Genomic DNA, 26,287 nt, shown 5'->3' on the forward strand with positions numbered 1-26,287 from the left:
GAAAGTTCAAAATCTTGAATGGTTTTGATCAAGAAGGAAGAACTGTTTCTAGTGGCAAGATGATTGATAACAAAGGGCAATGATTTAGTATGAATGACAAGATAATCAAAGGAGCATGAAGAAATTTATTCTTTTTTTAAAGTTTCGAGCTGAAATGCACTCCCTGAAAGTGTACTAGAAGATGATTTGGAAGTAACATTCAAAACAAATACCAGGAAGGATGAAAAAATATTAAATATTATTGACAAACTTGGGTCTTATAATTTGACATTCACATTTTCCACTCTTGCTTCCATAAAGGTCACAAGCTTTAATGAAGGTCCTTCTGAGTTGTGAATTTTCTGTTCTGAGTGATCATCTCCTACACAATGAGCTTCTTGCTGAACTGTGAAGTTCAACTACTTTATCTGGTGTGTATGTTGGATCTGCTGAGAAAGAATTTTGTAACTCATCTTGGCAAAGTTTAGTTAGTACTTTCACTAACTCTGGCATAGTCCAAGAAGGGAACCATACCAAATGTTCCTTTTTCTAATAAAAACTGATAGAACCGCAGATGCTGTTACATCATAAATAAAGAACAGAAGTTGCTGAAAAAGCTCAGCAGGTCTGGCAGCATTAGTGAAGAGAAATCAAAGTTAACACTTTGGATCCAGTGAGGAAGGGTCACTAGTCCCGAAATGTTACCTGTGATTTCACTTTACAGGTGCTATCAGATCTGCTGTGTTTTTCCAGTAACTTCTATTTTTGTTCCTTTTTCTAATTGCTGAAGCACATTTGTATTTTCCCAGAATATTATACAACGTGTTTACAATCAAAGTATTGTGTGCGTTGCCCAATAAATCTAGCAAGTAACAAGCACCGAGGACTCTAACAGCATAAATTTCATTAATACTATATGTTCACAAGGTGTTAAGTGCCTTAAAGCAATTAACAAGGCACCTCTTTTCCTAAAATTTTCTTCCCAAGACAGGGCCTTTCTCTTCTCTATTGGCAGGAGTTGGACATGTTTAAAAACACAACAAAAGTCATTAAATGATGTGATCTTTTAATCCTGATGTCAAGAGAAGTACCAAGAATATGGAAGCAAGAATGGAAATACAAATGTCAAATTACAAACTATAATTCATATAATTCATGGTAAGTATTTTCCTTTCCATTAATCTTTTTTTTATTCACTCAATTATTGCCTCTCTCACTCATACTACACATCCATATAGCATTTCGATATAACATTCATAATAGTATCTAACAATGGAATAATTATTCAATCCTAGGCTTTTCTGTGTATTTGTTATTAAGATTTGGCAGTTCGAAATTGTGTTCTGAATATTGGAAACAAACAAATAAACAGCAAGAAATTGACCCACTCAGCTTTAAATATCCATAATTAACAAACAGATTTGTTAACCGATCTTGGTTTAGTGTCTGTGCTGGTAATTATATGGAACCAGCAAGTGCTTGAGACTGACTCCCTCACTGACAATTGCAGCTCCGCTTTTTGCAACCACAGCTCTTTACTTAATCCTCTTCTTATGCAGTATCCTGTCCCAGCTACTGGGTTTTAAAAGGTTTGAGAGCTACTGCTTTTCACCCCACCCCCACCATACCAAGAGCTATAACTCCCTTAGCATTGTTACCATCTAATACAGTTATCTTTTGAAAGATAATATTAGTAGCAGAGGGTGATTGGATCAAAGTATAACATTTCAGGGTATGATTACTCAAGTCCTGCTTTGCGAAAATAAACCTCATGACCACTGGAAGACCAGAGTTATAATATGGACCTGAGTTACTTCTATACATAAGCAGCAGCAATTGGAGCCCAATGCTGTGAACATGGATAGAGTTTTGAACATATTGTTAACTTTCATGAATAAAATGTATCAGAAAAAATATTTATTGGATGCTTAAGAAGCAAGATCAAATTTTTACAAATTTAAAAAAAATAAGTATCGTATTTTGAAGATGCAATAGAATGGAATTCTTCAGTAAGTGGCAAGATTGCTGGAATTTTGTTTGGAATTCCCCAATCAGTGATGACATTTAAGTTATTGGACTGTATCAAAGTATTAAGCACGGATAGACTTTTACTATTGACAGGAGCTAAATTTGCAGATAAACTTGCATGACTAGAACAAATGTCAGAAGTGTTAAAAAAAATTCCCAGAGCTTTCCTTTTCAGCAGCATTCATAGCACAAAGGGGAAGTTGATAATATGACAGAAAATGGAGGCTACAGCTCTGAGATGTTGATGAGATCATCTAGATACAAGCTGCAGGAGAAAGAACTGTAACGATTGAAACTGAGCACAGAAATGCTTTTGATAATTTAGAGAATCAAACAGAATTCGAGATTTACAATTACAATTTACAACTGAATGTACTCCAGAAACATTAAAGGTCTAGTCAATCGGTGTTTCAGGTACATTTCAACAAGTCCCTATACCATGAGCTGTCCCAAATAGTATAAGAAAGTATTCAAAAATAAACGTGAAATGGAGGAATTTAGAGATACAGATCAAAGAGTGGGCATTATGTTGGTCACAAGAAATTTCGACTCATTGATGATGTATTGTTCGCAGTGTTTTTCAGTTGTGCAATATTTTGCAGTGGATTCACATCTACGGTATGGTAAGTAGACTGGCCAAATGCTAGACTCTGATTAATAAGGATCAGGATAAAGTTAATCAACTTGAATGTTCCACCAGTTTCAGATTTGGGGATGATAAAATGCTAAAATCTTTGAAAAGTCTGATGATTCCTTCCAAAGTAGCCAGACTCAATTGTTTTATTAGCAAAGATTTAGTGTCCAAAGGAATACTGTTATTAATACAGCATCGATGAAGATAGACAGATGATACTGAAAGTGGAAATCAAAGCTATTGTACTTAAAAACCTGTATATTTTAATTTTTAAAATTGGAATACTATTATATTCCTTTACTTTAAAATAACCGCTTGATTAAAGAAATTAGAGAAGAGTTATTAACATCCTGGAGTGGAAATTTAGAAGATGAAATCAATTGTGTGAAAATTAGATCGGCAATTTTCTCAACTGCTTTCTGAAAAATTAAAATGTTTAGAAAAGGATGCAGTATTACGGGATGGGAGTACAATAAGGTCATGAAAGAGATAAGTGATAGTTGTGAGATTTGTAAAAAAAAATCAAAGCATACCATCACATTAGCAAGAGATTTTTATGAGGTAGTAGCCCATGGGATAAAGAAAAATGTACTTTCATTTTACATTTTTAGGTTTGGCAACCAGATTAGTCAGTCAACAATAATGCATACTAAAGATAAGAGAATAACTGTGAATAAAGCAATGAAAAAGCGGATCACTGTCAAAATTACTCACTGATAATGGGGAGATTGATAATGATGAATTCAGAGATGTATTTGCAAATATGAACATAATCATTATGAATACAGCACAAGAAAGCCCTTTAAGGAATGGGGTTTGTGAAAGGTAGTAATAGACAAATTGGTGCATAACATTTTGGCAATTTAGCCAAATTGAAAATTATCTGCAATAGCGTGGGCGGTGCACACTCAGAAGACATAATCCATGTCAGTTGGTTTTTGAGAGGAATCCTAAAGTTCCATCAGTGATAAATTATCAAACCCCAGCTTGGGATTAGTCCTACATTTTCAGAACATTCGGTTAACACTACATACAGACAGAAAGACTTTCATTAAAGCCAAAGTGACAGAAAGAATTTGACGAGCCTTACAAAATAAGGTCATTGGAAATACATTTCAAGGTGGAGGGGGGGTGCGAGGGAAGAAGCTTGACAGGCCCCAGGAAGGTTATTGGTAAAGACAAAAAAAAATTCTTTAGCACAGAAATCAGATTGATTGAGTACACTCTTTAAGATTGATTGGTATGGATAATAAATTTGCAGATTCTGAAGGAATTATTGAATATAGTGAGAAACCAGGTCCTTTTCATGGCCAAATGTGTCACAGCTATGAGAATCAAACTGCTATAATTGTCAGTTTGTGTAACAATGGACAGTTTGAGGCCATTAATCCCAAAGGACAACCGCCAAAGGTGGGTATCAAAGTCAAATTTAACCAGATGGGGCTATTCATCTGAGAAATGTCACGACAATAAGAGCAGAGAAGACCACAAGAAAATGTAAAAGATGTATGAATATACAAGACGAGAGGCAGGAGATTACACCCATAGATTGGGAACATGAAGTGCAAAGATGGAAGGTAAGGAAACACAGTATAAGAGCAAACATGTTGCTTGAAAGTGATCATGAATCGTTTAAAAGAAAAAATGGAGATATACAGCACGGAAACAAACCCTTTGGTCCAACTCATCCATGCCAATCAGATATCCCAACCCAATCTAGTCACAACTGCCAGCACCCAGCCCTTATCCCTCCAAACCCTTCCTAGTCATATACCCATCCAGATGCCTTTTAAATGTTGCAACTGTACTAGCCTCCACCACTTCCTCTGGGAGCTCATTCCATACACGTACCACTCTCTGCGTGAAAAGGTTGTCCCTTAGGTCCCTTTTACATCTTTCCCCTCTCACCCTAACCCTATGTCCTCTGGTTCTGGACTCCCCTACCCCAGGGAGAAGACTTTGTTTATTTATTCTATCCATGCCCCTCATGATCTTATAAACTATAAGGTCACCCCTCAGCTTCCAACACTCCAGGGAAACCAGCACCAGCCTACTCAAACTCTCCCCAGAGCTAAAATTCTCCAACTCTGGCAACATCCCTGTAAATCTTTTCTGAATCTTTTCAAGTTTCAGAACATCCTTCCAATAGGATGGAGACCAGAGTTTCATGCAATACTCCAAAGTGGCCTAAGTAATGTCCTGTACAGCCACAACATGACCTCCATACTCAATGTACTCAATACTCTAACCAACAAAGGAAAGCATACCAAACACCTTTTTCACTATCCTATCTACCTGCGACTCTATTTTCAAGGAGCGATGAACATGCGCTCCAAGATCCCTTTGTTCAGCAACACTCCCTAGGACCTTACCATTAAGTGGACAAGTCCTGCCAAGATTTGCTTTCCCAAAACGCAGCACCTCGCATTTATCTAAATTAAACTTCATCTGCCCATTGGCCCTTCTGATCAAGATCCTGTTGTAATCTGAGGTTACCTTCTTCAGTGTCCACTCCATCTCCAATTTTGGTGTCATCTGCAAACTTACTAACTGTACCTCTTATGCTCACATCCAAATCATTTATATAAATGATGAAACGTAGTGTACCCAGCACCCATCCTTGTGGCACTCCACTGGTCATAGGCCTTCAGTCTGAAAAGCAACCCTCCATCATCAGCTTCTTCTACCTTTGAACCAGTCTGTATTCAAATGGCTAGTTCTCCCTGTGTTCCACGAGGTCTAACCTTGCTAACCAGTCCCCCATGGGGAACCTTGTCAAACACCTTACTGAAGTCCATATAGATCGTGTCTACCGCCCTGCCTTCATCAATACTCTTTATTACTTCTTCAAAAAACTCAATCAAGTTTGTGAGACATGATTTCCAACACAGAAAACCATGTTGACTATCCCTAATCAGTCACTGCCTTCCCAAATATATGTACATCCTGTCCCTCAGGATTCCCTCCAACAACTTGCCCACCACCGACAAAGGGTTCACCAGTCTATCGTTCCCTGGCTTGTCCTTACCACCTTTCTTAAACAGTGGCACCACTTAAACCAACCATCAGTCTTCCAGCACTTCACCTGTGACTATTGTTGATACAAATATCTCAGCAAGGGAACCAACAATCACTTCTCTAGCTTCCCACAGAGTTCTAGCGGTACATCTGATCAGGTCCTGGGGATTTATCCACCTTTACCTGTTTCAAGACATCCAGCACATTTTGCAAGAAGTAACCATCTATTTCGCTACATTCTATATCTTCCATATCCTTTTCCACAGTAAACACTGATGCAAAGCCTGAGTCCCGTGATTACATAAAGTGAAAACTGTAAATGTTTGGGATCTGAAATTAAAAATATGCTGATGTGTACGCTTCATCAGATTCTGAGAGAAAACAAATTGAGCTTTTTTGTTCATATACCCTTGATCCAACTGGACTATTATTGATCAATGTATATTCATTACTTATTAAATTTCAGGATTGTTTGTTCAGCATTCTTCCATCTTACTCTCAAAATAGACTGATCCAGTTAAATCATGGTCATGGCTCTTAAAAACAAGATGTTTTGTTAATGCAAACTCTGCAGCAGCAATTAATAAATGGAAAATAGATCATAAAAGCTGCATATTTGAACATCTTCTCTTAACAATGATCTATGAAGTGTCAATTTTTTTAAGGCATTGGATATAGAAACTCTTTCCATTTCTATAGTTCAAAATTACTGATGCAGAATGACTGTGGGGGAAAGAACTACTGTATAATAAACTAAATCATTAATGTATGGCTTTTAATAATTATGATTTGACAGGTGTTAATACTTCTGTAGATGAGTTGGATATGCCTGCTATTAAAAAATCTAAAACATTTGAAATAAAAACATCGAGGGCCAAAGGGCCTGTTCTGCGCTGTATTGTAAAATACTTATTTAGTATCTCCCCCATCTCCTGCGGCTCCACACAAAGGCCACCTTGCTGATCTTTGAGGGGCCCTATTCTCTCCCTAATTACCTTTTTGTCCTTAATGTATTTGTAAAAACCCTTTGGATTCTCCTTAACTCTATTTGCCAAAGCTATCTCATGTCCCCTTTTTGCCCTCCTGATTTCCCTCTTAAGTATACTTCTTCTGCCTTTATACACTTTTAAAAGGTTCACTCAATCTGTCCTGTCTATACCTGACATGTGTTTCCTTCTGTTTCTTAACCAAACCCTCAATTTCATTAGTCATCCAGCAATCCCTACACCTACCAGCCTTTCCTTTCACCCTGACAGGAATATACTGTATCTGGACTCTCGTTATCTCATTTCTGCAGGCTTCCCATTTTCCAGTCGTCCCTTTACCTGTAATCATGTCCCCAATCAACTTTTGAAACTTCTTGTCTAATACTGTCAAATTAGCTTTATTCCAATTTAGAACTTCGGCTTTTATATCTGATCTATACTTTTCCATCATTATTTTGAAATTAATAGAATTATGGTCGCTGACCCTAAAGTGTTTCCCCAATGACAACTCAGTCACCTGCCCTGCCTTATTTCCCAAGAGTGTCAATTTTACACCTTCTCTAGTTGGTACATGCATATACTAAATCAGAAAAATTTTCTTGCACACACTTTCCATCTAAACCCTGAACACACTGGAGAGAATATGCATAGGGTATAAGTAGGCAGGGAAACAATTAAGTTTCAATTTTTCTGAAACAATTAGTTCAGCTGAGCATGACTCAGTTCAGATAAGAACTTACAGTTAACAATGGGGTGCGAGAGGCAAAGGTGGAAAAGCAGTTATTATGTACAGTCATTTAACAATATTGGAAGCATTCAGTGTGTGACGTCAGCTTAACAAGGTGAAAAGTATTCATTATGTGAAGCCAGTTATTCATTGTGTGACAGTAAAGGGCTTGGTCTCTGCTATTCGCTGAACGGTCACCCAATCTATATGTATGTTGCCTTATTTGGATGCTCCTCCCTGTGAAATAACTGCATAGTTCATTGAGAAACTGCTGTTCCAGAGGAGACAGTGAACTCATGTCTCTGTGCACATGGGCTATCATTCTAATTCCCTCCAGAACCCAGAATAAAGATGAAGAAAGTAAAACTCCTCTGTGTCTCTGTTTTCCTTCGACTTGGGGCAGGGGTGGGGGAGGGAGAGAGAAACAGGATGACAATATTGCATAGTCAGCAGGATCCAAATAGATAGTTACGATCGGACGGTGTTAACGGCTGCCTAGAACATCGATATCGATATCTTGACAGACCCGCAAGTTAAGATTTTAAACCTTGATCCCTCTCGATATTTCTGTGTGCAAGAGACAGTCCCCCTCAGTCAATCACTCTGTATTCTACGGATTCCTTGAACGGTAATTAGTTCAGTTGAGAGACAGTTTTGCAAACGCGCTGGCAGGCAGAGGTTCAAGTCCTCCTCGCTGCATTAGGGGAGGTGTAATTGAGGTTCAAGTCCTCTGCATGGTACTGGGGTTCGAATCCCCTGGGTGCAAGGGGGGAGGTGTGATTGAGGTTCGAGTCCTCTGCGCAGTTCTGGGGTTAGAGTCCCTGGGTGGGTATGATTGAGCTTCAAGTTCTCTGCGTGGTACTGGGGTTCGAGTCTACTGGTTTGGTTCTTTTGAGGTTCAAGTCCTCCACACTGGCTGAGGTTCGAGCTCTCTGTAACTAAATGAACATCAAGCTCTCTGTGTTTGAGGTTCGAGCTCTTTGTGTTCAAGTGGGATTCAGGTTTTCTGTGTTCAAGTGGGGTTCAAGCCCCCATGAGGAGTAAAGTGAGAAAGGGGTTAAAGTCCCCGCATAGCAAAATTTGAGACTCTGTGAGTCTTTTTTCTGGGGGAAGAGAATGGCTTGGATTGCAGCACTATGTGGTCTGCTGCGAGGGCTTTCTGTTTTTATTAATGTGGTTTCAGTGAGAGGATGCACAAAGAAAAATGAAGACAAGAAAATGCTGAAATTAAGGTGTACTAATACTTGGATTGGAAGAGGAAAGCTTCAATGTAGATTGTGCTTGGCATTTAAAAATTTTGGTTTGTTAAAATACTGGTTCAGAAAATCATTTTAAGTAACTGTTTTGCTTTGTTTGAATCAGGATCTCAATTCAATGTGTTTTGTGGGCTATGTAATGGGGCAGATTTTGTTTTTACTTTGAAACTGTACAACATTATGTCCTTTTTAAAATTATCAAACTTGTAACCTTAAAGCAAGTTGATTGACTGCTTTGATCCTCTAATTTGTTTGAAATTCTACAATGCCTGTTTAAACAAAACAGTAGTCAGTAGTCATGTTTTAGCCAGATGAGAGTATTGTATTATAATATCTTTGCTGCTGTGTTTTTAATGCAGTGTTCACAAACGAGCACATTTTTAGTTTGATGCTTTGTTAAGATCTTTTAGAGAATATTAGAACTGGAGGCTGAGCTGTTTCAGTTCTGTTAAGACTTCATTGGCCCCTTCATATTGCAAATTCAAAGAATGTTAAAGTTGCCACCGTAATTCCAACTGTTTTATTTGGGAAGATTCATTTGGAGAACATGTTTTAAAATATTCAGTATTCGTTTCCTACGAATATTTGAGATTTAAATCTGAACTGAAACTGCCTCTTCAATTGCTAAAACACAGGAAACATTTTGTTGTTTTTCTTCTTGCTGTTCCAGGCTTTTGAAATACTTTCCCTGATAGCTTTTACATTAGCCAAGTATCAATTTGTTAAAGGAAAATAATTTTTGAATAACCCCAATGGAGTACCAGAGGGTTTGATTTTAGGAAAACTGATTGTTGTGTATAATTGACTGAATTGTTTAGGCAGTACAATTTGGAAGTTTATGGATTGTATAAAACTTGATAATGTCATAAATAGTGAACAGAGTAACAGACTTCAAGAATTTAAAGAATGTTGAAATAGGCAGGCACAACCTAGTGTAGTTAAATGTGTGGCTATCTTCATACTGATAAACACCTTAGCAAGGAAGGAATGAGCGAGGAAATGAAAAGATACTTTCAGCAGCTAGCATCTTCTCTTCGGACCACTGCCCACCCCTCCACAGCCTGATCCAACAGATTCATTCAGCTCCCCAGTCATGACCATAAAAAGTGAAGAAGCTAACAACAGTCTGTACGCTTTTTGTCAGTAGCCTTCCTATGGACATTAAACCACGTGAGCTTTATCATGTCTTCGATCATTTAAGGGATATGATGGTTCACTGACCAAGCTAATATCACAACAGCCAGTTTGCTTTGTTACATTTAAACAACTGAGCAGGAGCAGAAGTAGCAAAGAATGTTGCGTTCATCTAGCCTGCTGCTGCACTGCACGCTCAGATGCGCTGGTATCCTCCATCTGAAGCACCTCTGGGAGGATGGAAATCTTGTCAGTTTTGTGAAGCATTTAACTGCCCTCATCCAAGAAATCAAATTTTTCTGTGGAGTGATGCACAAAGTCAGACTGAATTTTGTTTTCAGGTTGAACTTTACTGAAGGAGACTTTGGAGAACAGGCTCGTTTCCACTTGGCTCGGACAGGATGGAGCAGTCACTAAGGACTGTGGATTTAAGAAATTTACAGATGGTATTTTTCCACATGGGAAGATTCTTCAAACTCTAATTACTGTAACGGACTAGTAATTTTTGTTGTTACAATCACTGTATGCTGTGTGTTAATAACTTGTTTAAATACTGGCTGTCAGGGTTTTATGAAAGCTGGTAGCACTGGTTATCATGAAGTGAGAGTATGTATAAGGTATAAGAAGGCAGGGAAAGAGTTAAGTTATGAGTTTTGGGAAACAAGAGGTTCAGTTGAGCATGACTCAGATCAGACAAGAAATTACAGTTAACAATGGGGTGCTGGAGGCAAGGGTAATGGGTTAACAAGGTGGAAAAGTAGTCATTATGTAAAGCCACTTAACAATATTGGAAGTATTCAGTATGTGAGGTCAGTTTAACAAGGTGAAAAGTATTCATTATGTGAAGCCAGTTATTGTATGACAGTAAAGGGCTTGACCTCTGCTAATGATACTCACTGATTGTAATGGTCACCCAATCAACATGTATGTTGCCTTATCTGTAAAATGACTAAATAGTTCATTAATAAACTGCTGTTCGAGAGAAGACCGTGAACTCATGTGTCTGCATACATGGGCGGTCATTCTCTCCCTCCAGGGCCCTGAATAAAGATGAAGTAGGTAAAACTCCTCTGTGTCTCTAAGCGTCTCGAATGGTGGAGGTGGGGGAGGCAACACTGGCAGTCCCAAAGTTAAAATCCCCTACTATAGTCATCCTTTCATTCTTACAGAGAACTGAGATCTCCTTACAAATTTATTTCTCAATTTCATACTGACTATTAGGGGTTTAATAATACAATCCCAGTAAGTTGATTATCCTTTTCTTATTTCTCAGTTGCACCCAAATCACTTTCCTGGATATATTTCTGGAAATACTCTCCCTCAGTAGAGCTGTAATGTTATCCATTAACAAAAATACCACTCTCCCATCTCTCTTGTCTGCCTTTCTGTCCTTCCTGTAGCGTTTGTATCCTGCAACATTAAGCTGCCAGTCCTGTCCATCCCTGAGCCATGTTTCTGTAATTGCTATGATATCCCAGTCCCATGTTCCTAACCATGCCCTGAGTTCATCTGCCTTCCCTGTTAGGCCTCTTGCATGGACATAAATAGAGTCATAGAGATGTATAGCATGGAAATATCTTCAGTCCAACCTGCCCATGCTCTCCAGTTATCCCAACCCAATCTAATCCCACCTGCCAGCACCCGGCCCATTTCCCTTCAAGCCCTTTTTATTCATATACCCATCCAAATTCCTCTTAAATGTTGCAATTATACCAACCTCCTCCACTTCCTCTGGCAGCTCATTCCAGACACTTACCACCCTCTGAGTGAAAAGGTTTCCCCTTAGGTCTCTTTTATATCTTTCTCCTCCCACCCTAAATCTATGCCCTCTAGTTCTGGACTCCCTGACCCCAGGGAAAAGAATTTACCCTATCCATGCCCCTCATAATTTTGTAAACCTCTATAAGGTCACTCCTCAGCCTCCGACGCTCTAGGGAAAACAGCCCCAGCCTGTTCAGCCTCTCCCAATCCGTACCTTGTTCTCGGTTTTGTCCCTGCCTGCCTTGTTGTTTGACTTGCTTCTTTTCTTCATTGTACCTGTCTCAGATTGATCTCTTTCCTCACTCTCTCTCTGGGTCCCACTTGCGTTCCCCCAACTCCCCCACCTTGCTAGTTTAAATCCTCCCAAGCAGATCTAGCAAATCTCCCTGCCAGAGTATTAGTCCCCTTCCAATTCAAGTGCAATCCATCCTTCTTGTGCAGGTCACTTCTACCTCAGAAGAGATTCCAATGAACCAAAAATGTGAATTTCTCCCATACAGCATCTCCTCAGCCATGCATTCATCTGCTCTATCCTCCTATTCCTACCCACACTAGCTCATAGCATCATGAGTAATCCAGATGTTACTACTCTTGAGGACCTCCTTTTTAAATTCCTGCCTAACTCTATATTTTCCCTTCAGAATCTCATCCTTTTCCCTTCCTATGTTGTTGGTTCCAATGTGTACACTGACCTCCTGCTGGACCCTCTCCCCCTTGAGAACATTCTGCACCCTCTCTGAGACATCCTTGATCCTGGCAACAGGGAGGCAACACAACATTCTGATTCTTTGCTGCTGGCCATTGAAATGACTCAGACTAGAGAGTCCCCTAACACAATTGATCCCTTGGAACCCAATGAACTCCTCATTGCATTAGAGCAAGTCTTAATATCAGAAACTTGACAGTTTGTGTTAATTCCCCTGTGAATCCATCAGCCCCTACATTTTCCAAAATAGCATACTTGTTTGAAATGGGCATAGCCACAGAAGTCTCCTGCACTACCTGCCTACGTCTCTTACCTTTCCTGGATTTAACTCATCTATGTGACTGTATCTGCAACTTTTCTCCCTTCCTATAACTGCCATCTATCACACCCCGAGGTCTTGTAAATTCCTCATTGCCTCTAACTGTCGATCCAATCGATCCATTTGATCTAATAGGATTCGCAAACAACAGCATTTATTGCAGATATAATCCTCAGTAACATGTAAACTCTCCCCAAACTCCCACATCCGACAAGAAGAGCATATCACTCTACTAAGGGCCATTTTTGCTTCTTCAACTCTACAGACCCAGAAAATAGCATTGTCTTATTCCTCTACAATACACTGCTCCAGGCTAACTTAATACTTATGGCTTATATTTTTAAGTTTAACCAAGAGACATATCTCAATAAACATAATTCAAGAAAGATCCCACTCTACTCACTACTGCAGGCTTACAGCAAGGCCATACTCAAATCTATTCACGTAACTGTTTCTGTGCTGTGACCTCTTCCAAACAGGTTCCTTCAAGATCAGTTGTGAATTTCACTGTTTGTTAATTTTCCTAGGCACACTCCGATGTCCAGTGATACATGAATTCAACAGCAAAGACAGTAACTGCACTGGTTCACTGCTGTGTCAGTTAGCTGTGTGGGTTTCTTTCTTCCTGTCCCTCTCTCCTGCACTGACCTGGCCATGTTCTGCATTTGTCTGTTCCTTTCCCTTTTAAAAGTGCCATTGTTTTGACTTTTCTTTCTCCAAAGTTCCAAAACAATGCAATAGCATGTGAAACAGTAATTGCTGCTCCTGGAATTCGAGGAAATCACCTCCAACAGCTAAAATACCTCAAAAATCGAGGAGCCTGTTACAGCCAGATGTTTGTGATATTTGCCAGTCGTCAAACTGACCATTTGCTAGTGACTGGACAGAATCTGAATGCACAGCTTATTTGTGTAAAACAAGAATAAAAAGAACCATTGCCTCATGGCACAGTTCGCTAGCTTGGGAACATTTAATAAGCAGGGGCAAATCAAATACTAACAGCCCAGAAAAGACATAGAAGGCAAGATACTGAGTATAGTTTAACGAGAAGAAAAAATATGATTTAAACCAGAAATACCACCAGCAGCAGAAGCCCGTTGGAGAGGAAATTCTTAGTGGCCATGAACAAAGTATAAGTTAATAAAAGATGCCAAACACCAAAAACTACAAAGCTGGAGAGAATTTGGGAGTGTAAATAAAATGCAAGAAAGGGGACAACCAGCACTATCATCAAAATGGATATGCACACAAAAGGTGTCCCCAGTACTACCTAAGGCTAGTGGCACAAGGTTTTGAAGTGGGGTATCAAGATGTTTGAACTGATATTTTTTGGTTTAGTTAGCATTAAATGCTTGGGTGTTTGGATCAACTGATCTTAAAGCTGTATTTCTACAGGAGGATCAGCTTAAGAGAGGAGTGTTTTGTCCTTCAAAACTCTAAATACACTTAGGACACTATGGATCTTATATAGTTGTGAATATGGCCTAAGTGATGCCTCTAGGTTTGATATTTCAGTAAGGACTGTCTTGGAAACATAGAAAATAGGTACATGAAAAGGTCATTTGGCACTCTGAACCTGCTCTGTCATTCCATATGATCACAGCTGATCATCCCGCTCAGCAACCTGTTCCTGCTCTCTCCCCAATCTCTTTAATCCCTTCAGCTGTAAGTTCTTTGAAGAAGTGACCAGGAAGGTTGGACAGGGCAGGGCAGGAGATGTACTCTGAAATTCAAAAAAACCTTTGATAAAATTCTGCTCTGCTCTGGAAGGTTAGATCACATAGAATCCAAGGGGAACTGGAAAATTGGATACACAATTGGCTTGTTGACAGGAAGCAGAGGGTAATAGTGGAAGGATGCTTGTCAGACTGGAGTACCTCAGAGATCAGTGCTCAGCCCGTTGCTGTTTGTTATCTATATCAATATTTGGTTGAGCAAGTGCGAGGCATGATTAGTAAGTTTGCAGAGGACACGAAAATATGTCGCATCGTGGAAAGTGAGAAAGGTTATCAGAAATTGCAGCAGGACCTTGATCTGGAAATGGACTAAGAGATGGCAAATGGACTTTAATATAGATAAGTGTCGGATCTTGCATTTTGGAAAGTCAAATCAAGGCAGGAGTTTCATGGTGAATGGTTGGGCATTAAGGAGTGTAGTGGAACAGAGGGACCTTGAAGTTCAGGTGCACAGTTCTCTGAAAGTGGAGTCACAGATTGACAGAGCAGTAAAGGAGGATTTTGGCACACTGGCCTTCATCAGTCAGGACACTGAATGTCGAAGCTGGGAAGTTATCTTGCAATAGCACAGGATGTTGGTGAGCCCGCATTCGGAATATTGTGTTCAGTTTTGGTCACCTTGCTAGAGCAAGGATGTTGCTAAAGTGAAAAGACTGCTGAGGAAATTTACAAAAATGTTGCCAGGACTCAATGGTCTGAGTTATAGGGACAAGTTGGACAAGCTAGGACTTTTTCCTTTAGAGCAGAGTAGACCGAGGGGGGATCTTGTATAGAAGTGTATAAGATCATGACAGCCATGGATCGGGTGAGTGCAGTCAGTCTCTTTCTCAAGGTTGGGGAATCGAGGACTAGAAGGCATCAGTTTAAGATTAGAGGGGATAGAATAAAAAAACCTGAGGGGTAACTTTTTTACACAAGGATGGTATGCAAATAAAATTGTGATATTAAAGAGTTAGCTTGCTTGGCAGACCTGCAAGAAATTGAATGCCCCAGGGATAGCATGGGACGCTTCTGACTTACAGAGAACAGGTACGTGAACTTACATGGCCATTTCCTTGCCATTCAAAAGCCTAGTTACATTTTCATCCCTTATTCAGAAATCAATAAAAAAATTACAGTTGGAATGCAAATCATACCAGATCTGGCCATTAAGGGACGATTTGCACGACATTGTTTCTGGAGATGATATGGTCACTACATTGTGTCTTGAGTGGCATGTGAGCGTGTGACTGGGGGTTGTCTTGTGAGCATTACTGACTGTGATGTAAAGATTTTGTATAAAGGAAGGACCGTTTCCTTTGTTCAGAGAGAGCTTCCCTGGACATGCTTCACAACCATGACTGACTTCTCCAAAGTTTGTACTGTACAGTGTTTAATAAAATTTTGCTTGTTCACAGAAGTTGGGGTGTTGCAGTTGCATCAAGTGTGTAAGGATCTCAGGAAAAAGAACTTAACAAAATCAGCAGTCAGCAGAAGTGGTTGAGGCAGGTACATAAACAACATTTAAAAGGCATTTGGACAAATATATGAAAAAGAAAGATTTAGAAGCTAAGTGCAGAGAAATGGTGTTAGTGTGGATGGTCATTTTTGTCTACATGGACCAATTTGGGCCAAAGGACCTATCTGTGTTGTAGGACTCCATGAACAATATTTCTGTGGGAGACAATACCACAAACTCACCACTCTGGGTGAAGAAATCTTTCCTCATTTCAGTCCTAAATGACCTACTCTACATCCTTAGATTGTGACTCCTGGTTCTGGGGTCCCCAGTCATCAGGAACATCCTTCCTGTGTTTGTCCCATCTAGTCCTGTTAGAACTCTGTATGTTTCTTTGAGATTCCCCCCAATTCTTCTAAAGTCCAGTGAATATAGTCAAAACCAATTCAGTCTCTCTTCATACATCATACATCACATGTATCAATTTGGTAAACCTTTGTTGCATTCCCTCCATAACCAGAACATCCTTTCTCAGGGAAGAAGACCAAAACTGCATACAATACTCCCGGTGTGGTCTCACCTAGGGACTGTGCAAGTGCAGCAATACATTCCTGCTCCTGTATTCAAATCCTTTTACTATGTAGGCGAACATACCATTTGCATTCTTTAACAATTGTTTCATGGCCTCTTATTTAAATTGGGTTTTCTTCAGAAAAAAAGCAGACCATGCCACCACAAAGGCAACTTTCAAGTATCTATGATATATTAGATGATTCTTTTGTGGCATGACGGCAATGAATTTAAAAATGTTGTCATAAATGGGCTTCTAACAGAATTCAAATTAAAAGTCTGGCTTCTAGAGCTTTTAAATATGTTGACTAGGAAATCATATAGAATGGATCAAGTGTTACTTTACTTCAGCAAAATTATTTGGAAAATGTTAGCCCCATTGATTAAGGTAGTGCTTCACAAAAAGATATAGCATCGTCCAAATTTGAAATAGAGCAATTGCAAAGTCTAACCGGAAACTGAATTAGCTGGGAACCCAAATGAAAGTAGATGCCAGTTCTTCAGTATGAACTGAGTGCAGCTGTGAAAAATTCAAGAAAACAAGGGATTAAAAATGGGGTAATACATTTTGAAATTTCTATCATTGTGAAATGCCAGGAACATGAAACCCCGAGTGCAGGAAGGCATTATTTTTTCGTGTGGAAAGGAAAGATAAATACTGCCCTCCAGCTTGGGAAGCTAAAAAGATCAGAAAAGTAGATGAATTGGTGTAGGCCCAAGGGACTTCTTCTGGGCTGTATGACTCAGAGTACCTTAGTGGTGGAAACCCTTGATCTTGGTGAAATGGCATTTTCTTAGTGAAAATATTGGAAGAACGTCTAAAAAAAGGGGTTTAACAGCAATATCCACTAAGTGCTTCATCAATAATTACTGACTTTGGGACAATACACACACAATGAAAAGTGTGAAAGATAAAAGTCTGAGTTTCAGTATAGATGGAGAATGGAGATATCTTAAAATTCAAATGGATGGATAGCAGTTATCTATGTTCTGAAATGAATGCCTGAGACCTGATGGAGTGAGGGAACATGTGAATATATTAGAGTTAATTGGCGGTATAAATACAGGGAGCAAGAGGAGTGAGTTTTATGCAGTGCAGCTTACTGAAATAAAACTCTCACATAAAAGTGAGAACTTTAATTCTGTTTAAATTTTTGGAATATAACACTGGTTACTGCTTCTTGCTCAGTGCCCACACCCATCCCACAACAACCTTTATTCGCCCCAGAACAGAATCTCCAACCTCAGCATTTCTCTACCACTCCCATTGTGCAAATCCACCTACCCCTTCTCATTAATAACTATGCCTTTATCTTTATGCCTTTAACACCATAGTGTAAAAACCTCTTTCAACTCCTTTCCTTTCCTTGTCCTCTTCAAGGCCTTAAATCTGAACTCTTTAAATGGTTATTCTCCAAGTATCTCATTCATTGGCCCGTTATTTATGATTTTCTTAATGCATCTGTGACCCACTTTCAAGAATTCTATGTTAAAGATTCTATATGGATGCAAATTGATAGTTACATCTCCTCATTTGATGTCATTGTTGATAGCTATAGGCCCTCATTTAATGCTCATGCCAATTGTTATGGTCTCTTGCTTCAGTTACCATTCTCCCACAATGGTCTGGCAGTTTGACACACTGCATTACATTGCTAAACTGGACAAAAGAATCAAGGGTGTGTGCCTCAAAGAAGCCATCACTGTTAGCCAGTGCCCTTACAGGTAATTACACCTCTTTATTCAATATCTTAATTCAAAGTTACAACCCAAATTCAATTATAGATGATTCTAATAAACTCAGTACTCCAACTCCTGATTACACTAGCAACACATTGTATGACAGTACCTTGCCAGCCTGGGTAGCAGCAGTTAGACAAGGGTGTGTGCCATCGTATTTCCCCACAGTCACCATTCGGGGATTAATTCTGTGGTTTAGCTTGAGGGTGAAAACTGGGACAAGCATGGCTGCCACCTGCAGATACAGAAGTGAATAAAACAATGATTGTCACCTGGAACAGAAAATTTAAATCAAGGGAAAAAAGAATATGCAATTAGGATGTCAGGAAACAAAAGATGGATTGATTTGTCAGGAAACAGCAAGAACATTACTTAAACGCATCAGAAACACAGGTACAAGTCTGGGTCTATTGATCCTGTTTGTAGGTTGCATGACCAAAACTAACTTTACACTTCATAGAGTCATACAGAAGTCCAACATGTCCATACCGACAAGATACCCTAAATTAATCTAGTCCCATTGCAATTGGCCCATATTCCTCCAAACCCTTCCTATTCATAAACCCATCCAGATGCCTTTGAAATGTTGTTATTGTATCAGCCTACACCACTTACTCTGACAGCTCATTCCATACGTGCACCAGCTTTGCATGAAAAAGTTGCCACATAGGTCCTTTTTAAATCTCTCCCATCTCACCCTAAACCTATACCCTCTAGTTCTAGAGTTCCCCAAAACAGAGATAAGACCATATCTATCTACCCTATTCATGCCTCTCCAGATTTTATAAATATCTGTAAGGTCACTCCTTGGCATCCAATGCTCCAAGGAAAACAGCCCCAACTTATTCAGCCTCTGCCTATAGCTCAAACTCTCCAACCTTGGCAACATCCTTGTAAATCTTTTCGGAACCCTTTCAAGTTTCACAACATCCTTCCGACAGGAGGGAGACCAGAATTGCACTGAATATTCCAAAAGTGGGCGAACCAATATCCTGTACACCTGCAATACGACCTCCCAACTCCTATACTCAATATCCTGACCAATAAACGAAATCATACTAAACACCTTCTTCACTATCCTATCTACCTGAGACTCCACTTTTCAGGAATTATGAACCTGCACTCCAAGGTCTCTTTATTTAGCAAAACTCCCCAGGATCTTACCATTAAGTGTATAAGTCCTGCTCTGAATTGCCTTTCCAAAATGCAGCACCTCACATTTATTTAAAAGGGTAGCATGGAGGCTCAGTGGTTAGCACTGCTGCCTCACAGTAGCAGGGACCAGAGTTTGACTCCAGCCTCCGGCAACTGTCTATGTGGAATTTGCACATTCTCCCTGTGGCAGCATGGGTTTCCTCTGGATGCTCCGGTTTCCCCCCACAATCCAAAGATGTGCAGGTTAGGTGAATTGGCTGTGCTAAATTGCCCATAGTACCTAGGGATGTGTAGGTTGGGTGCATTCGTCGGGGCAAATGTAGAGCAATTGGGTAGAGGAATGGGTCTTGGTGGGTTACTGTCTGGAGGGTCATTGTGGACTTGTTGGGCTGAATGGCCTGTTTTCTATATTGGGATTCTATGATTATCTATAATCATTTCCATTGCCATTCCTTAGTCCACTGGCCCATCTGATCAAGATTCCGTTGTACTCGGAGGTAACCTTCTTTGCTGTCCACTATTCCTCCAATTTTGTTGTCATCTGCAAACTTACTAACTATACTTCCCAAGTTCACATCCAAATCTTTTATATAAATGATGAAAAGCAGTGTACCAGAACTGATCCTTGTAGCACACCACTGGTCATAGGCCTCTGGTCTGAAAGACAACACTCCACTACCACCCTCTGTCTTTTACCCGCGAGCCAGTTCTGTATTCAAATAGATCAATGGAATACAGGGAGAACTAGCTAACTTTCCTAACCTTGCTCATAGTTATTCAATAATTCATTAGAGTCTAGATTCAGACGTACAGCATGGAAACAGATTATTTGATTCAACTCGGCCATACCAACTAGATATCCTAAATTAATCTAGTCTTGTTTGCCAGCATTTGGCCCATGTCCCTCTAAACCCTTCCTAATCATATACCCATCCAGATGCCTTTAAATATTGCAATTGTACCCGCCTCCACCACTTCTTCTGGCAGCACATTCCATACACACATCACCCTGTGCGTGAAAATATTGCCCCTTAAAAGTTGTCCCTTTCAAATCTTGCCCCCTCACCCTAAACCTATGCCTGCAATAGTTTCTTTCTAAATTATCTTTCTCTCACCACTAGTTATATGAAAATATGGTTGAGTGGTTGTGCTGCAGAGATGTAATAGAAAGGAGGATTTATAGATAAAGGTGATATGAATAATAGTGCACTGTATAAAAGACACGGTTTTTTAAAATTAACATATCATGAATAATATCGAATTATGAGTACAGGGAGGATTTTATTTAGGTTCAGGCTTTCTGCTGTTGGCCATCCTGGGAAACAGATTTTTCACGAATGCGAATCCAATTTGTGGCATTGCTCCTCTTGAACAAGCTTAACTGTTTATTTCCTTACATTTAGGGATAGTTTCAGGTTGGTAATTCTGATATTCCATTTTCAAGAATATGACCCTTAGTCTGAATGCTGTCCTCCATCGTAACAGCATTCAGTTCGAGTAAACCATGGCTGATCCTGCCCCAGAGATGCGTGCGGGGTTTTCCGCAGATTATCCCAGCAAAGAGTACCCCTCTAACTGGATTAGTTCGAGTCCACCCTGAAAAGGCCAGCAGTCGGAGTTTGAGGATATAGCCTCGCACCCAATCCCGCTTTACCTAGATTCGGGCTGTGCGTCTCTCAGTTATGGTCTCCCTGATCCGGTCCTGTCCCGCTCTTTAACGTCGGCCTCGCTGTCCCTTGGCCTGGATCGATCTTCCTTTCCTCTTCTCCGCTGCCCTCCTCCGCACTCTACCCCCCGGGGATTTATCTTCGCCTTGCCCGGGATTCCACTTGTCGATTCCTCGGCCCAGTTTGCACTCTCTGTCCCCCCTCCTTGTCTATCTGTTCTCGGCCCGGATTTCTCCCCTCCCTCTCTCCCGTGGCGTCTTTCCGTTGCTACCCAATGACATCTATCGGAGGTCACGGGGTTAACACGGAAGGGGGTGGGGCTTCTGTTGCCATACCAACCACCACATACAGACCCGGTCGTGTACAATACATTCTCCTGCTGTGGGGCCACTGCCGTACTCCCAACTCCAGGTTGAGTGGTCGTTATGCGTTGATTATATAAAAATGTACGCCGCAACTCCTCTCCCCCTTTCTGGCGGTTAGTAATGCATAATGAGATCTTCTACAGAATGAGTGTGAATATTCCAATTTCCATGCAGAATATATTACAAATCTATGTAGGAATGCAGTAACCTTCTCTATAGTGACATTTAGGCGGCGTGGGTTAAATTTTAAATCGGTTCATTTCCCTTAAATTTAGCGTTTTAAGTTAACCAGAGAATAAAGCATGACATTATTCTCTCCATTTTAACTGATTTTGATACCACCCAAAGACCGATGTCGCTCCTATAAACTGATCTGGACAAGGATTTTTACCAGCGCAATTTACTTCTACTCGACGACCTTAGCACGTTGAAACAAGAAACTTCTCAAATCACCCATTTAAAATTACACGACATAGGCTGTGGTTTCGATTGTACGAATGTTACTGAAGTGAAGGCCACTGAATTCCCACATAGATCTGTCGTGTATAGAAACTGGCACGTTCACATTCTGTAGAAGACCTAAAATGTGTGTTGAACCATAGTAGACGACAGATGTTTTAGATGCCATTACAGTATTGAGATTCCACATCTTTAGGAGATGACAAGGAGGAAATAGGACACATGGTAGTTTTTTTCTTCCAAGTATCACTACAGGTACAAAGTGAGTAATATTGATATAGGTAAAAATACACACACCCCAAACCAAACCATAGCCTCTGTTAGATGAAGGCATTGCCATGTAAACAGTACCTCAGTATTTACCTGAATCTTTGAAGGGTGGCTAAGTGTGGATTTGGGAGAACATTGATCAGAAACAATGATTTGTGTTTCACGATTTGTGACAAACATCTAACAGTCACTTAAACAAAGTCACTTAAACAGTCAGTTTGTTTAAGTGGCTGTTAGAGGTTTGTTTAGTATAATTAATCACCAGAAAGCTATTTGATGACAGGGTACACCATAACCAAGTTCAAAACTGCACATAAAATCTTTCTATCCAAATGCAGCCTGCTAAACAGTTATGAAAAGCAAGCAGTGACATATTTTTCCCTCCTTATGAGATTTAGCGTACAGTTATAACAGCTGCAGGAATGAGACAGAATTTAATATGGAATTAAAAAGATGACTCAGCATTTTGTATAAACAGAAACACTTCCATGTATCCAAAATAGCTGATGTATTCCATTACATAGCATGAACACCCTTGCCTTACAGTAACAGTACAGGCAAATTATGCAGATCAGGAGTAGATCATTGAAGACCCTCAAGTCTGCTCCAAACATTGCAAAACTATGTACATTATAGTTTCCAGATCTATACCATGAACTTACCAGTGGAAAATCCTATTCCTAACATTGAACAGTATTAATACAAGTGCCATTTAAATTGTAAATCATGGAGAATTCTTTACAGAAAAGGACCAGACACAAAGGAACAAGGTCAAGAACACACGATCAGTTAAACATTCAATAAATAAATCCTCTCAGTAAAGCAGCTTGAAGAAAGAATGTTTACAACTTTCACTTTGCACAAACCAGAAAATGAACTTTATTTAAATAATTCCAGAAAAACAAAAATAGGGTAATAGCTCTTTATATGTAAAACAAACTGTATATTGGAAACTATTTCAGGAAAAGCATCACAAGGCTTTTTGCAAAGTGTTACACTTTCACCCATCCCTGAGAGATTTCAGTACAATATGAAAGGCTCTAAGAGATTGCTGTTTTACAAGTGCACAATAAAGAGTTCCTATTACAATTTACATCAGGTTTGAGTTCAGTTAAAAAAGGTCAAAAATAATTATAAACACTTAATCACATTGCTCTGACATTTGAAGGACCCCTCCCTTTAACATAGAATTACACAGCTATTGTAAAGCCTGTATCAGCATCAAGCAGTTACCATCCCTGCCTACCCCTAGTTAAGTGCAGAATCTGAAAAACATGTCAGAATATAGTTCATGTATTCATAAAAATGAGTGATTCAATTAACTTCCAATTCCATATCATTTAGGTTGCTGAACTAACTTTCTAAAAATTGGCTACGGTTCATCCAGGGAAAGGAAGGTAAAATGTTAAATGTTTGAAATAAGTAAAAGCAAGATTTTTGGATAAAGCTATACCTCAACTTATTGTAACTCCAGCAGTCATTGTAGCAAAACATCCAAAACGCATTATTCAAACAAGGCAGAGACCAGCAAGTACTCTCAAGTTATCCAAATGTCTACATGCTGACATATTTGGTAGAATTTAAAGGACAGTAACCTGTTATGAGATAAAATTGGTGTAAATCAAAGTGTACTCAAAATATATTGGACAGAGAATTAGGGAGTAAAAACAAATGCAAATTCTGTAATTTGCATGTTTGATTATAAAGATTAAGCTGAATGCAAGAGCAAACGTGCAATACTTTATTTAAAATTAATGCTCAAGTCACCAAGTTGTTACATGATCAGTACCACAGACCCTATATAAAAACACCATACAGCTGGATTAAACAAATCCAACCACCTGCAAATATTCAGAACTTAAAAGGACATTTCTGGCAAATCACAGTCAATGTTCTAAGAATTAATACACCTAGAGTGGACAGGATGCCAGGTTTTATGTTTTCATATGCTACTTCAATATTAGATAGTGTAATTTCCATGATAAATGAGAATGGCTATGGCTGTAGAGGGAGTGACATGTTTTGAATGTAGCAAGTTCTGGGAAACAGGTTGAAGTTGCTTAAAGCTATTGAAAAATATGGGCTTGGTACTTTCATGAAGATATTGAAATGACATGATGTTACCATGCATCACACTGTCCCAACCAATCACACTTCATTTCTAACTAATCAACGGAGTTATAACTCAGAAGATATCAAAAGCAAATCAAATCAATCCATGGCCATGACATGCCAGAAACAGCCAGCTTCTGACATAATACTTTCATAAACTTTAGGATGCATCAATTAAAGAAATAACAGAATTGCAGTTAAAATAACATGTGATCATTTAAAACGAGAACTAGAAAATCAGGAACAAAACTAAAACTTTGTGCCAAAATGGCATGGAAGCTTGCGTCGAAGACAGGCAATTATTGCATATGACCTGCAATAAGGAGAGGGTGCAGGGTGTGCTGTAGGTTTAAAGTGTTCCATGCCTCCTGTATAATGGGAAACAACAAAGAAATTAAATTAGTTGCCAAGTATCGCAGCACACACCATGTCACTTTTCAGCACAGTTGCTGATGGGCCCCAGGGAGCAATGCTGTAGTGCCCAATAAGTTGTTTGAACCAAACAGCCTTCCAAAATTCACCACAGGCAACCTTGCAGACTGCATAAATTCTGCAGTTTAAGAGTTTGAAAGTAGCCTCCAGACACGTGCAGCTACTAAGATTTATTTTTGCAAGTAAAAAGCTGTTTATTGTTTTCACAAAGGCTGTATGTAAAAAAATAACCATTCATGCCATTTCCCACCCCCAATACTGTTGTGATCCAGCTCCATTAGTGCAGCCACATTACGAGATATACAACTCTCCAGCTCAAAGGCATGATTTGCAGAGTGGTTTGTGATGCTCCTCCCCTTGCTGCTGCAAAAACAGAGCCAGACATGTCATTCAGAGAGTGTAAGTTCCCAGTGTCACATCATCAGAACTAAGAGTCCTGTCGTTGCTGGAGACGTCTTTCTGCTGCAGCTGCCAAGGTTCGACGCCGCAAAGTAAGAGAGTCCATGTTGACAGGTGGCTCAGTGTACATGCTTACAGTTGATAAATTGTTTCCTTCATGCTGGCTCCTATTTACGTACCGTCTGTGAGAAGATAAATTTGCAGGTCATTATAATAAGCAACAATTTCAGTCATCTCTCTCCTCCCAAGGATCCCTTTATACCTGTAGATGTTTTCAAACATGCAGTTGGTCCGAGTCCTAAACTTGATATGATCGTGAACATGATCAGGCTGTGCAGAGTGGATGACTATGCATAGTCAGCAAATAAGGAAGCACTCCACTGAGCCATCAAGTCAAAACACTAACATTTATCTCATTCACTTGCACAGCACCTGAACACAGATTTTGTTTTATTTTAAAATTTTAATAGTTGTATGTACTGACAAGTTCAAGATCAGATCATGGTGAAATCAAGGCAGTCTTATAGTACTTACATGCAATTGTGATTTCTTTCAATGCCATAAGCAAATTGATGCTGTTAAGTAAACTGTGCCCTCTCTCCACCCTCCCCATACTTCACAAAATTATTAATATTTTACATACTGCATGCTAGCAAGCTGCGTGATGCAGCCTACTTTAAAGATATCTTTAAGGAAATCATTCTTCTCCAGTAGAATCTTTCTTTGGCAACACCAGTGAATATTATGCAGGTTGAAAACAATAATCAAAATCTGTCCATTGCATGAAAATTAATTGCCACATCTTACACTTCAAAAGCACTTTTCAGTCAAAACTGTTTGAAAAGTCCTGAAATCAGTTAAGATGCTATATAAATGAAAATTCTCGCTTCCTGACTTTGAATTAATTATTTGATATCTTTAGCGTTAATGCTATGCAATTGTCTCATTTGAATCTATACTAAGCTATTCAACACACTAAAACCTAGCACCTTTCAGTCTTCAGCCCTGGTATTTCCTTTGCAGTATGATCTTTTTTGCTATCATGGTGAAACCTTGGGACAAGTTACTATGCTAATAGACAAAAGTTGATGAATTACTTTTGGTCATTACTCTTTAACATGTTATCCATGAATGTTACAGGGACTAAGCAAAGAACAGGTTTTCTTTAGCAGCCCAGAACATCAGCCTTTTGGACTTGCTTTCCTCACTTGCTGGTGAAATAACTGATTTTCAGCACTTTCAGTGAACAAAAGCTTTGTACCTCATTTTGAGAAGATTTGTATCTCATGGTACTCTTGATTACAAAAGCAATAAAATACTAAATATGAAACAGTCAAGAAATTCGCTTATCGCAGAAGACGAGAACAGAGTATAGACAGTCTTAAATCATAGTGCA

At 39.4% G+C, this 26,287-nt stretch overlaps 2 protein-coding genes across 3 annotated transcripts in view; both read right to left on the reverse strand.

Annotated features, from left to right (window-relative positions):
- The window catches only part of bbs2 (Bardet-Biedl syndrome 2), a 77,851-nt gene extending 56,739 nt beyond the window's left edge, over window positions 1–21,112 (reverse strand). Inside the window, exons 1-2 of the mRNA XM_060837829.1 lie at window positions 20,842–21,112; window positions 18,142–18,267 (exon numbers count right to left, since the gene is read on the reverse strand). Of these exons, the coding sequence (XP_060693812.1) occupies window positions 18,142–18,258 (117 nt within the window). The 5' untranslated portion in view covers window positions 18,259–18,267; window positions 20,842–21,112. The remainder of the gene's footprint in view (window positions 1–18,141; window positions 18,268–20,841) is intronic.
- Window positions 21,113–22,797: 1,685 nt separating this feature from the next.
- Window positions 22,798–26,287, reverse strand: part of amfra (autocrine motility factor receptor a) — a 67,975-nt gene continuing 64,485 nt past the window's right edge. For both annotated transcript variants that reach the window (XM_060838239.1, XM_060838237.1), the window contains one exon: window positions 22,798–25,073. In XM_060838239.1, coding sequence (XP_060694222.1) covers window positions 24,920–25,073 — 154 coding nt within the window. In that variant the 3' untranslated portion in view covers window positions 22,798–24,919. The remainder of the gene's footprint in view (window positions 25,074–26,287) is intronic.

The sequence above is a fragment of the Hemiscyllium ocellatum genome, chromosome 17, assembly GCF_020745735.1.
Source record: "Hemiscyllium ocellatum isolate sHemOce1 chromosome 17, sHemOce1.pat.X.cur, whole genome shotgun sequence".
NCBI classification, from domain to species: domain Eukaryota; kingdom Metazoa; phylum Chordata; class Chondrichthyes; order Orectolobiformes; family Hemiscylliidae; genus Hemiscyllium; species Hemiscyllium ocellatum.